The 13,145-nt window shown below is 63.8% G+C and overlaps 1 protein-coding gene, 1 long non-coding RNA gene and 3 other non-coding genes across 6 annotated transcripts in view; 3 read left to right on the top strand and 2 right to left on the bottom strand.

Annotated features, from left to right (window-relative positions):
* LOC136287468 (uncharacterized) overlaps positions 1–13,145 on the top strand; it is a 72,799-nt gene that overhangs the window by 59,326 nt on the left and 328 nt on the right. The gene's annotated exons all lie outside the window — the stretch shown is intronic.
* TMEM214 (transmembrane protein 214) lies at positions 831–8,983 on the bottom strand. 2 transcript variants are annotated; one of them, XM_066180198.1, is made up of 18 exons: positions 8,804–8,983; positions 8,211–8,416; positions 6,710–6,860; positions 6,039–6,173; positions 5,842–5,924; positions 5,369–5,474; positions 4,985–5,066; positions 4,781–4,882; positions 4,533–4,674; positions 4,102–4,193; positions 3,939–3,987; positions 3,645–3,758; positions 3,250–3,367; positions 2,583–2,679; positions 2,291–2,357; positions 2,189–2,233; positions 1,517–1,668; positions 831–1,312 (listed from the first exon to the last, which is right to left on the bottom strand). In XM_066180198.1, exons 1-18 carry the CDS (start codon positions 8,958–8,960, stop codon positions 1,186–1,188), a joined length of 2,025 nt encoding a protein of 674 aa, XP_066036295.1. In that variant the 5' UTR covers positions 8,961–8,983; the 3' UTR covers positions 831–1,185. The 2 variants fall into 2 exon arrangements, with proteins under 2 accessions (XP_066036295.1, XP_066036294.1); XM_066180197.1 differs by having other exon boundaries at positions 2,189–2,357.
* On the top strand, positions 9,562–9,725 carry LOC136287956 (U1 spliceosomal RNA). The gene has a single exon (XR_010720439.1). It is a non-coding gene; the product is annotated as a U1 spliceosomal RNA (small nuclear RNA).
* On the bottom strand, positions 10,540–10,703 carry LOC136287947 (U1 spliceosomal RNA). Its single transcript, XR_010720430.1, has one exon. It is a non-coding gene; the product is annotated as a U1 spliceosomal RNA (small nuclear RNA).
* LOC136287935 (U1 spliceosomal RNA) lies at positions 12,948–13,111 on the top strand. Its single transcript, XR_010720419.1, has one exon. It is a non-coding gene; the product is annotated as a U1 spliceosomal RNA (small nuclear RNA).

The raw sequence follows: 13,145 nt of genomic DNA, 5'->3' as shown, positions 1-13,145 counted from the left end.
TGGACACCGGTGTGACCGGACACCGGGTGTGACCGGACAGGGAGAGTGGACGCCGGTGTGACCGGACACCGGGTGTGACCGGACAGGGAGAGTGGACACCGGTGTGACCGGACACCGGGTGTGACCGGACAGGGAGAGTGGACACCGGTGTGACCGGACACCGGGTGTGACCGGACAGGGAGAGTGGACACCGGTGTGACTGGACAGGGAGAGTGGACACTGGGTGTGACCGGACAGCAGAGAGTGGACACTGCGTGTGAGTGGACAGGGGAGAGCAGACAGGGAGAGTGGATACCGGTGTGATTGGACACTGGGTGTGACCGGACAGCGGAGAGTGGACACTGGGTGTGAATGGACACAGTGGTGTGACCGGACACTGAGACTGAATGGGCAGTGGGGTGTGAATAGACACGGGTGTGGATGGACAGTGGGTGTGAGTGGACAGGGATGTGCACAGAGGTACACACATCCTACACACACACACACCTGTACGAACACAGGCACTCCCAACCCCCATGCACACCCACACAGCTGACACACCGACACTGGCAGAGGCCAGGGTGGAACCTGACACCTCCTCACCCCACACCAACACCCCACCCCACACCAACACCCCACCCCACACCAACACCCCACCCCGGGGCTGAGCCGTGGGGTGGCACCGCTGGGCAGCAGCTCCTTGGACTCCTTTAAACCTCCCCGGATCCAGCCGAGGCATTGCCCCTCCCGTTGTGGGTGGCATTGGGGGTACAGGGGGGTCTGGACAGCCCCTGCCCCCCACCATGCACAGCAATCTTCACTAAGGAAAAAATATAAAGCGTATGGAGCAATTATAAGGAAAAAATAATAAAATAATTCAGTTCATTCATTGGTGGGAAGGGGTGGGAAGGTGAGGGGCTCCAGGTGTCCACCCCTGATCCTGTGGGCAGGCAAAACACAAGGGGATGGGGACCGCTCACCCAGGGACAGTGGGACAGGGAAAGTCAAAGCAGTCACAGGGTGTGGAAAAACCTGGACGTGTGTCTCCCCAGCCCCCCAGAAAAATAAACCTCCCCTAAAGCCCCGACTTGACCCAAAGTTCCTGTGGGCATTGCCCTCGACGCCTCTGTCCCACATCCTGCTGCCCTCTGGACACTCCGGGGCAGCCAGAACACTGGGAAGGCGGCGTGACCACCAGAGAGCAGCTCAGCGTCCAGAAATCATGGCCAGGGCCCAGTTTTTGAGGGCCAGGGTCGCGTTCTGCAGGTAAATCCAGGAAGAATAGGTGAAGCTCATCAAGTGGTCCCTCACGCACTCCCACGTCACGTCCCCGCTGGAAAAGCAAGGACAGGGGATTACAGGGGGGGAGTCAGAGCCAGAAGGGATGGACGACATGGGGGATGCAGGAGCCCCGTGGGCAGGGCCACCCCGGCTGCAGAGCAGGATTAGGGGACGGCCCAGGCCGGCACAGGGAGACCCAACTGCAGCACCAAGGGGGGCACAGCCCGGGGGGAAGCACAGGGCGGGGGCTGCTCACTTGCAGGAGTCGAGGCAGTGCTGCCAGCCCCTCTGCAGCACTGCAGCCAGGCCCTGCAGCAGCGGCAGCAGGCAGCTCCGCAGCAGGAACAGCAGCAGCTCCCGCACGCACTCGGCGAAGTGCAGCAGCCACTCGGGGAGCCGGGTCTGGAGCTGTGGGAGCAGAGACGGTCCTGAGCACCTCCAGAACACCAGGGGTGGGTGAACACCGACCCCTCCTGCAGCTCTGGGCACAGACAGAGTCTGGGGTGCTGGCTACCCGCAATGGTCCCATCACACCCCTTCCCTTCCCCAGCATCCCGGAGCTCTCCCCACGTTCCCTCTTCTCCAGCACTCAGCAGACAGGGCACCCACACTCTGTGAGACACTGATGTCACCCCACTGCCACCGAAACGGTGGCTTCTGGAGCACCAGGGAGCTTTCTGAGCCCTCTCCCTTTCACAGTCACTGGAAAGAGCTGGAGTGGGCTGGTGCCACACGAGGACAGACGGCACCAGAGACCTGCCATGGGGCTGTTCCCATCCCAGAACCACAGAACTGGGGGCTCCTGCTAGGAGCAGCAGCAAACATGTCACCATCATACTTCAGGCCTCCCCCTGTATCAGATCCCCCAGTCCTACAAGCCCCCCAGTGGCATTCCTTGTCTCCTCCAGCCCTGCAAGCCCCCACTCACCCAGTCACTGAGCCAGGGCAGGCTGCCGTGGAGCCAGGAGAGCAGGGAGTAGCACTGCTGGGACACATCCCGGGCCACCTCCCCGCTCGTTTCCCAGAGCAGCTTCAGCTGTGGCCACAGGATGGACACAGCCACAGAACCGTGGTGGGCCAGGCTGTGCTCCAGCCACCTGCAAGGGAGATGAGGGCAGTGCTGGACCATGGCACCAGTGGCACCCACACAGAGCACGCGGGCACGGAGCTGACAGCACAGGGCGAACGGGGGAACAGTTCCAGTCTGAGCTGAAAGTTCTTCCAGGCAGAGCTGGGGAACAGCTCCCAGCTCCCTCCCAAGCCCTCATGCTGCACAACAGCCCTCCTTGCCCCAGCCACCCACCCAGGCTGGTGTCACAGACCTGTACCCCTCCAGGCAGCCCAGGGACACCTTCTGCCAGGCCAGCTGGGAGGCGGGCAGGACGCCGGAGGAGCGGAGCAGCCGAGCAGAAGATGAGGCTGCAAGAGACAAGTGCGTTCATTGAGTGGCCCCTGGCTGTGGGGACACGTGTCCGTCTGCCCCCAAGCACTCTGTGAGGACACACGGCTCGAGCTGTGCTGTGGAACCCCTTGGGAGATGCTCCAGGAGGGGACAGATGGACAGAAGAGCAGGGAGACCGTCCCAAAGGGGAAGAGGCAGAGGGCATTGTGCCTGCAGCAGCTGCATCCGCCAGAGCTCCCGGATGGACAGATGGACAGGCCCCACTGCTTCCAGCAGCCACAGGGACACGAAGGGGCTTTGCTCAGGGGAACAGCCACAGGAGTGACCCCAGGGAGGAGGATCACTCCTGAGCAAGGGGAGAAAGCCTCAAGCTTGTGACAGAGAAGGTTTAGGTTGTAAACAAAAACCAGTTTCTTCACAGAAAGGGCTGTGCAGGCTGCCCAGGGCAATGGTGGAGTTTCCATCCCGTGGGGGATGGATTTAAAAACCGTGTGGATGTGGCACTTGCGAGGACACGGGACAGTGGTGGCCTTGGCCATGCTCCCAGAGGGTTTTCCAAGCTGGATTACTCTGACTCCCCACCATACCCTGGAAGGAGCCGTGTGTCCGCACGTCGTGCAGGAAGAAGCCAGCAGCCAGGACCAGCAGGACGAGCAGCAGACGTGACCAGGGGAAGCCCTGGCCCCTCATCTTGAGCAGCAGCTCCTGGGTGGGAGGACAAGGCCCTGTCACTGTCACAGCAGGGTCCTGACACTGGGGAGGCCCCAGCACAGCCGTGCTGCCCTCCAGCTGCACCCAGGCAGGACAGAGACATCTGCTGAGCAGCTGGGGCTTGGACAAGGACCAGCACATCTGTCCCCAGCGTGTCCTGCGTGTGTGCCGCTGCGGGGCCCTGGCCCAGCACGTGCTGGCAGCAGGAGGGGACAACCAGAGCCCAGCACGGAGCTGAAATCCGACAGTGCCTGCCTGTCCCATCCCTCACCTTGCAGGCGGCGTCACAGGCGGCCACATCCTGGTCCCCTCCTGTCCCCCTGGCCGCCAGCTCCTCGTTTGTCACTTTGAAGGAGCGAACCGTTTCCTGCAGTGACTGATGCACCTTGGGGACAGCAGGCGCTGTGTCAAGACCCCCAGGTCCCCACAGACCCCCTGAGCAGCCATGGCACCAGGAGGGCAACTGCAGGTCCCTCGGGGACGTTGCCAGCTCAGGGAGCTCTCACAGCAGCACGGGGACACTCTCCCACCCCACAACTGCCCCCGCCCCACAGCTCACCCCTACCTTCTTGCTGCTGCTCTCCCAGGACTCCAGGAGGTGGTTCAGCAGCAAACTGGGGGGAAAGAGAACACAGGGCTCGGTCAGGAGCTCCCAGAAGGAAATTCAGGTGTCCCAAAGGCTCTGCAGGTGAGCACTGGCCCCGCCTGGAGCTGCAGCCTGCACTGACCTGGACTGAGCAAGGTGTTTGGTGTAGAGCTGCCTCCAGACACTGAAGCTCAGCGGGTCCAGGCTCAGGCACTGGCTCAGGGAGGTCAGCAGCTGGGGAGGGGGCACAGCAGGTCGGTATGTGTGACCCTCTCCCTGGCATGCCAGACACCCCATGCCCCGGGCTGTACCCCAGCACAGGCACCCAGCCCCGCATCTCCCACAGCCAGCCAGCTCCTGAGGCACCAAACAGAGCGGCAGCACCCCTGCCCACAGAGGAGCGTGGAACTGGATGGTCTTCAAGGCCCTTCCCACCCAAACCATTCCGATTTGATGACTCCTACCCCCCGGAGCAGGCAGCTCTGCCATCACCACCCTCATGACAGCACACGTCTGTCCTGCCACCGCTCCACGGGACCACCAAACCCAGCCCGTGCCCCCTGCCCGGCTCACCTCCTTCTTCATGGCAGGGGGGCAGGCAGGCGTGGCTCGGGAGAGGAAGGAGGGGAAGTACGTGTGCAGGGCTGCCTCGGGCCGGGCGCCCAGGGCCAGCACCTTCAGCCGGGGGTAGAGGCGCCGCAGCTGCTCCTGCAGGCTGGGGGAGAGGCCGAGGCTGCCGAGGGCCAGCGGGCACCAGGGTGGCACAAGGGGACACCCAGGGCCCGCCCCGTGGCACGGAGTGCCTGGATGGATCGGGGTACCTGGGGGACAGCGAGTTGTTGGGCATGAAGGCAAAGTCCAGGAGCGGGAAGAAGTCCTTGGGGCCGATCATGCCGAAGCCTTTGGTGAGGTTGGGGTGCATCCTGCAGAACAGAGGCCTGAGCTAGCGTGGGTCTGGCAGGGGGCAGTGCCGGCCCCACAGCCCTGGGCCCCCTGGCAGCCGCGGGACACGGGGTGTCACTCACATCAGCAGCCGGTCCAGGTAGGAAACGGCGTACGGTGACAGGGACTTGATGCCGAGCACCGGGAGCATGACGCCGAGCCACACTGCAGGGACAGGCAGGAGGGGTCCAGTGTAGGGACAAGCCAGCACGCAAACCACCCAGTGCACAGCAGGCAGAGCCCTTGGGAAGGGCTCCAGGGTAGCTGTGCTGCACAACAGTGGAGCTGCACGTTCCCTGCGTCCTTCCAGGCAGGATGGTTCCCCTCAGAATCCAACCATTTTCTTGTCCCAGCTGGGGGAAGCTGCATTTCGGATCTTAAGGATCCTTTCCAGCCTTTTCCCACCCCGAAGCAGCACCAGCAGCAGTCCCAGGAGGGGATCCCACATTGCTGCTCCTGGCTCTCACCTTTCAGGCCCTCCTGGAGGTCAGAGAACCCGGCCTGCCCCAGGGCCCAGAGGACGGTCAGGCACTTTGCTGGCCGGTTCTGCTGGGAGCGCAGCACCTCCAGGTACTGCGGGAGGATGGGACACATTAGTGGGGAAGAGCTGCAACCCAGCCCAGCCCCACCAAGCCTGGAGCCATGGGACCAGCAGCACACGGGCCCCCAGCCCCTGGGAGGGACCTAGAGCTCCAGGTGAGGCCAGGAGCCATTCTGGGGGAATAGGGGGAAGCCCAAAACCAGCACGAGGGGTGCAAAGGGACAGGGGAAAGCCAGCTCTGGGGGTGCAGAGGCTGCTGGGTAGGGCACGCAGAACCCACTGGGGACACCGGTCCCTCTGACGGGGAGGGCACAGAGGTACAAGGGCTCTGTGCAGTGGGATGGAGGAGCAGCACCACCAGGTTTCCAGCACCCACAAACCCGGCTCAGCCCATCTCACCTTGCCCAGGTTGGTGGTGGCAATGCGGGGCCTGTCCAGGAGAAGTGCCTGGATGCAGATCCTGTACCCGTGCAGAGACTCCCCTGGAATGGAGAAGGGGCAGGTCCTGCTCAGCTACAGCCTCCAAGGAGGAATTACAGGGAGCTCCCAAAGAGGCAACGAGGAGCGGACAGCAGGGGGAGGACAGGGGTGCTGACCTGGGGCCTTGTCCAGCTCCTGCAGCATGGTGTAGATGCAGTGGTCAAAGAAGAGCTCCAGGACGCCCGAGGCCTTTGCCAGCAGGGAGCGGATGATGCTCCTCAGCTCCTTGCTCACCAGGCAGTACGGATAGTCTGGGGTGGCACCAGAGAGGGAAGAGTTTAGCTCTCTGTTCTGGAGAGCTCCAGCAGCTGGAGGTGGGTGCAGGGAGCCCCTCATCCTCACACCAGCCAGGCTGCACTGGCCTCCTCCCCAGTCACCCCATGCCAGAGGAGCTAATCCAGCCCTAAGGGATGGCTTCTCATGGAATGCTGATGCCGTGGGATGGACAGGGGTCTGGAGAAGACACTTTGCTCCCCTCCCCTTTGCCACCTGAAATGGCAGGTTCTCAGTGTGAGTGGGGACCCACTGATGAGGCAGGAAAAGGGAAATCCTGCCCCAACATCCCTCCAGCATCGAGGGCAGATAGCTGGGAGTGAACTCCCAAACCCCACAGCAGCAGGCAGAGGTCACGGAGCCCTGTGGAGAAGGGGTGACTGGGGAATTTGCCAATTGGCCAACTGTATGGGCAACTTCCCTGTGTTTGTGGCCAGGAGAAGGCAGCTGTGGGGACAGCCCAGATCCAAGGAAATCCTGCCCCCATCCCTCCCAGGGGCAGCAGGACACGGACCGTGGGGGTGCTGGCTCAGCACGGGGTCACTCCTGGGGGCTTGCAGCTTGTAGTTGAGGTACCCAGCCAGGTCCTTCACCCACACCGAGGGGTTCTCAGGGAACACGCTCCGGCTCTTGTCCAGCTCCTTCTGCAGATCCACCAGGTCCAGCTGGAAGCGACAGACAGACAAACTCAGGATGAACCGGACTGGGCAAAAAGCACAGGAAGGAGAAAGTTAACTCTGACTCCTAAGGGGCCACGGGGCATGGGGGGAAATGCTTCCACCTCCATCCCGAGACCATCGCTCTTCCCAGATGGAAAACCCCTGCTGCCAGAGCTCCAGAGCATTGCCTGGGGCAGCCAGCTCCTGCCCAGTGAGCCCATCAGCCCACCAGTGCCAGCCAAGGATTTGCTCATGCTTGCAGCTTGGCAAGCACAAGCCCGGGGTGGTCCCAGCCATGGCTGGTCCACATCCACACCCAGAGTCCTCAGGGAGGAAACAGCCACGAGCAACCAAACCCTCCTGATGAACACCCCAACAGCACCAAACCAGGTACACAGCAGCAGCAGCTCCCACCCCTCTCCTCCACCACTACCCAGACACACTCATTCCCTGTTTTTACACCCAGATTATCTGTGGGGCCGCTCCATCAGGGCTTGCTGCCAGGCTCAGGCACTGTGAGAGCCTGAACACGTGCCCTGCGAGTGGATTCCCACTGCCACACCGAGCCAGGAGCCCTTGGGCACCTCACCTCAGCCCTGCCCTGCGAGAGGAATTCTGCACAAACCAGCTGGTGCCACAGCAGGAAACGAAACCTGCCCCGAAACCCCCCGTAAGTGACCTGACAGGGCCACGCGGAGTCTGTCACTGCTGAGCACAGGGACAGCTCTGCCCTGCTTCCCCGGGGAACGCAGGAATGCCACAGTCCTGCGCAGCTGTCACTGTGGGCAAAAGCTGCATGTGGAGAACTACTGCAACAATGGAGAGAAACCCCAGCCAGCGCAGGGGGATGCGGAGGGAAACCCATTGTTTGGGGGCCGTGGAGGTCCCAGGCTATGAGGGGGATGTAAAACCCAGGGGCAAGGGAGGAGCTGGGCGAGCTCCTGCCAACCCCGGGGACACATCACCCCAGCACAGCCCTCCTCGGCCAGTTCTGGAACCCTCCATGCTCAGACACGGCCAGGACAGGCAAGACAGACACAGACAGGTTCTGCAGATCCACCCAGGGCACAGGAACTGCAGGAGTGACTCGCCGGGCCCCACCAGCACTGAGACAGGGAGGAGGCTCCAGCCATCACGAGGTTTCCTTGGGGTTCCTCCCAGACACGGCGGTGACAAAGGGAACCAGGAACCCCCTTCCAGCCACCTCCTGCCTCCAGCATGGGGCAGCTCCTCCCGTGTGGCCCACGGCGAGAGGCTGAAGCAGGACAGGGCACTGCTCTGCACCGCTCCAGTCACACGCGGCAGCCGGGAACACCGGCCCGGGGCTCTGCCTCCCAGCACTCCGGGCACACTCACGGCTTTCAGGGCTTCCTCCAGCGAGCGGCACCGGCCCGGTTTGGCTCCGGCCTCGTTCCCCGACGGCTTCTTGCCGCTCTTCCCCGTGTGCTGCTTCCGCTGCGGCGCCTCGGGGGCCGCGGCCGGGGGCACCTGCTCCTTGTTCTGCTTCCGCAGCGGCCGCTCGAAGCCCAGCTGGAAGATGGTGCTGGAGGTGGCGATGGGAGCTGGCAAAGGGGAGAGGGAAAGGGTGACAGCGGGCACCGCGGGCAGCGGCCACACGAGGGGACGGATCCGGGGCACAAAGAGCAGACCCCACGGTGCGCAGGGGCGCACGGACGGTACACAGCACCCCCAGGGCCCCGCACAGACCGCTCCACACCCACGGGGGACGGCCTCGAACTCCCGACGAGCCCGCCCAGCGTCGGCAGCTGCCCCGGGACCGGCGGGACTCACCGGAGAACCCCACCCGCGCCACGCGAGACCCTCCAGCTACACCCTGCTCTCCCCGGGACCCACCGGGGACCCTCCACGCAAGGCCCGCGACCACAGCGCCGCCAGACCCACGGGACCTCCGCCCGCCACACCGGGGGCCCGCAGGCGCTGACACTCACCGGGCAGGGGCAGAGCGCGACCGCCGTTGGCCTCTCCCAGGGCGCGGCGGCTGCCGGTGCCGCCCGCGGGCCCCCGCCGGCCCTTCCGCACCACCTCCCACCGGCCGGGACCGGCGCCGGCCATGCCCGGGGCAGGGGCCGCCCGCGCCGCCGCCATCGACACCCGGAGCGCCAGGGGCGGCTCCGGCGCGGGGGTCGGGGCGCGTGCGCGCGGCGCCGCCGCTGATTGGCTGCGCCCTCGGACACGCGCCGCTCGCGCCGGCTGCCACGTCCCCGCCCCGCCTCGCCGGGAGACGGGACAGGGCGGGCGAGGCCCCGCCCACGGGGGGGCGGGATCAGCGTGCACCGCCTCCCGGAGTCCCCGCCCACACAGCGGCCTCCAGAACGTGAGAGGCGGGGCTTGCGGGGACTGCGGTGATGACGCTCACGAAGGGGCGGGGGTCACGATGAGGGGGCGTTTCCACAGCCCTCACGTCACCGCCTGCAAAGAGGCCCCGACCTGGCAGGGGCGGAGCCTTGCAAATCAGCAATGCAGAGGGGCGTGTCCATGCAAACGAGGCGGCCCCGCGCGGCATGCCGGGACACCGCCCGCGGAAAGAACGCCGCTGTCCCGGCGTGTCCGCGGGCGCTGCGCGGGCCGGGCCGTGCGGGCCGGGCCGCAGCGCGGGGCCGGGCGGGTGCGGGGCCGGGCTGGGGCTGGCCGTGTGTTGTGGAGGCGTGCGGCGGGCGGGGCCGGGGGCCGTGGGGGCGGGTTGGGCATACTTACCTGGCAGGGGAGACACCATGATCAGGCAGGTGGTTTTCCCAGGGCGAGGCTCATCCCTTGCACTCCGGGTGTGCTGACCCCTGCGATTTCCCCAAATGCGGGAAACTCGACTGCATAATTTGTGGTAGTGGGGGACTGCGTTCGCGCTCTCCCCTGGTTTTGTGGTCTAATAATAGATTTAAGCAAACAAGGGCACGAAACTACTGCGTAGCACTGCGAGCTCCATTAGCCCGTCTAGACGCTGCGCTTTCACTGTCAGTCTCGCCTCGGATCTAAGGCTCGTGTGGATCGCCTGCAGATGCAGGAACAGGAGCTGGTATCAGTCAGCCGGCTCCCAGGGCGTTCGGGCTCTGCCCTCCCGGGCACGTCGCTGTTCTGCCTCTGTCGGTGCATTGAAGCAGCCTCGGACTCGGCCGCGTGTTACTCAGACAGTGCCCAGCGAACGGGACCGGCATCTCCACTCCCCTTCCCCAGCGGGGACCCGTTTCACCGGGTTGTTTCCCTGCTCCGGCAGACACGGCGTGGGACACGCCGGGATCATCCCGTCTCGTGAGGCGGTCGCCCAGAGCCTCCCTTTAGGGATCCGCTGGCCAATTCCTGCGGGAAGTGTCTCCCGGTCGCCGCCAGAGCCCGTTCGGAGAGGCTGCCCTGGAGCCCCGGCTGTTCCTGAGCCTCTCTGCTATCCGAGCCTTTCACAGGGTCCCGGGCCACTTGGGGATCATCTCTACATACACGGTCCCACACGCCACTGCACCCATACCGCCTGTCCCGTCGCGATTCGGTGCCAGGCGATCCAACCTCGGGCACCATCGCCGATAGATAATGCTGGGCTGCTGGTTCGATCCAGCAACGGTTCCCCTTGTTTTCAGGCGCAGGAGCAGGAAACGGCCTCACCGTTACACCACCGAAACACAGTACCGGGACAAGTCTGAGACGCTCAACCAATTGATTCTGTCTTTGACCATAAAACCAGGGGAGAGCGCGAACGCAGTCCCCCACTACCACAAATTATGCAGTCGAGTTTCCCGCATTTGGGGAAATCGCAGGGGTCAGCACACCCGGAGTGCAAGGGATGAGCCTCGCCCTGGGAAAACCACCTGCCTGATCATGGTGTCTCCCCTGCCAGGTAAGTATGCCCGACCCGCCCCCACGGCCCCCGGCCCCGCCCGCCGCACGCCTCCACAACACACGGCCAGCCCCAGCCCGGCCCCGCACCCGCCCGGCCCCGCGCTGCGGCCCGGCCCGCGCGGCCCGGCCCGCACGGCCCGGCCCGCGCAGCGCCCGCGGACACGCCGGGACAGCGGCGTTCTTTCCGCGGGCGGTGTCCCGGCATGCCGCGCGGGGCCGCCTCGTTTGCATGGACACGCCCCACTCAGCCGTGGCGCAGCACCGCCCCCACCCGCTGTCCTATTTGCATGGCCACGCCCTCTCCCTAACCCCGCCTCGTGACGCGCCCTCGCCGCAGCGCCCCCTGGCGGCGCGCTCGGACCCTCCCAAAGGGATCCTGATCCCCAAGGGATCGAGACCCGACCAGGGAAGGAAGAGCGATCCTCTTGGACACGGAGATTGTCGCCAGCCCGTGCCAGGTACAGGAAAGAAACTCTGGAAAAGACAAGGAGCGAAGAGGATGGTTATTTCCCGAGTGACGCCCGCAAGGACGGGAAGAAATAGATGGGGAAGAGCCAAAAGAAATGACCAAATCTGTGGTCAGGGGCAGTGAAGAGGGAGAATGCAAGGTGAATTTCAGGGACAAGGTAGGGACTGGGATTAACGACCCTCCAAAAGTATCAGGCAGGACCGGCTGAGCACGGACAGAAGAAAATATCAGAAGAGGAAGAAATTGGGCTGGACTGAAGGGGACCAGAAGCATCTCCGATTTCCCTGGCCAATCCCTGGGTTCCAGTTAAGCCAGAGAATGGAACAGTGGATTTTCTAGTGGATACTGGAATATCTTGTTCCATAATTACTGGGCATAAGGGACCTTGGAGTAAAAGGGCATTGTTGTTGCTGCAATGGGAGGAAATCCCTCAGGGCAGGAAATCCCTCAGGGGCAGGAAATCCCTCAGACAACCCCTGGAATTAGTGACCAGGAACGCAACACGACCCCACCGACCCCAGTCATTTTCTCCATGTGCCCGAGTGCCCTTTGCCATTGCTCAGGCAGGGTTTGCTGTGCAAGTTAAATGCACAATTAACTTTTCCAAAGGACCCTGTCCAGTTTGCATATTCCTCTAGAAAATGCATGGACAGTGCAGCTCTGCCCATTCACCCAGGGAAAGCTGGGTGAAGAAGAGGACGTGCCTGGTGGAGCTTTAGGTGCACTCATACCCCTGGTTTGGGCTTTGGGAATCCTGGGGCAAGAGGGAAACATAAGTCTGCTAAAAGCTGAACTGAAATTAGGAGTGTAACGGGTCAGAAAAGACCAACTCCAGTAAAATAGGAGGCGAAACAAGGACTGGAAATGTTCACTGGCTCTTTTTTAAAGTTTGGGTCACTGCCAATTCGAATTTTCCACTCTAATCCCTCCAGAGAAGAGGCCTAAATCACAGGGATACACTGGTGCAAGAGTTAGGGGAGCTCAGCGCCCAGGCTGCTGCTGTTCATCGGGTTGTCCCAAATCCTGACCCCTTCCCGCCTCGGTCCCAGAGACCAACACGTGCTCTGGGGTGCTGGATGTGAGAGACATCTTGTCTCGTGTCCCTGGGGGTGAACAGCGTCACCTTGTCCTTGCCTTCGAATGGGAAAATCCAGCTCAAAGGGGGGAAATGATTTCTGGAGAGTTGAATGAAACTCTGCAATTTGTTTTAGTTGTTCACCCGTACCTGCACACAGACCCTTGTGAGTGACCGACTCCCCTGTGCAGGCCGTGCACTCGGCTCATTGTTTTCCTTAGGGAAAAGTGCAGCCCAGGAGGAACGGACCGCACGGGCGAGAGGCCCCGGGAGGGTCACGGGCAGGACCGGGCAGTGCCGGGGGAAAAGGGAATTGCGGCAGCGGGAGACGGTGAGCGCCGACCCATCGGCCGCTCCCTCGGAACAGAGTCCGGCCCGAACGGAGGGAAGAGCCGCGGCTGCGGGCCGGGGCCAGCGGCTGCCGGGCACACGGGGCTGCGGCGGGGCCGGGCCGGGCGGGGCGGGAGGCAGGGGAGGGGAGAGCGGGGCGTGTCCATGCAAACGAGGCGGCCCCGCGCGGCATGCCGGGACACCGCCCGCGGAAAGAACGCCGCTGTCCCGGCGTGTCCGCGGGCGCTGCGCGGGCCGGGCCGTGCGGGCCGGGCCGCAGCGCGGGGCCGGGCGGGTGCGGGGCCGGGCTGGGGCTGGCCGTGTGTTGTGGAGGCGTGCGGCGGGCGGGGCCGGGGGCCGTGGGGGCGGGTCGGGCATACTTACCTGGCAGGGGAGACACCATGATCAGGCAGGTGGTTTTCCCAGGGCGAGGCTCATCCCTTGCACTCCGGGTGTGCTGACCCCTGCGATTTCCCCAAATGCGGGAAACTCGACTGCATAATTTGTGGTAGTGGGGGACTGCGTTCGCGCTCTCCCCTGGTTTCATGGTTCAAAAATAGATTAATAGTTAATA

The sequence above is a fragment of the Chamaea fasciata genome, unplaced genomic scaffold (genome assembly GCF_029207755.1).
Source record: "Chamaea fasciata isolate MVZ Bird 193981 ecotype frontalis unplaced genomic scaffold, bChaFas1.0.hap1 SCAF_3, whole genome shotgun sequence".
In the NCBI taxonomy this organism is placed as follows: domain Eukaryota; kingdom Metazoa; phylum Chordata; class Aves; order Passeriformes; family Sylviidae; genus Chamaea; species Chamaea fasciata.
Note: the sequence above shows the minus strand (reverse complement) of the source record. Positions and strands in the feature narration are given on the sequence as shown.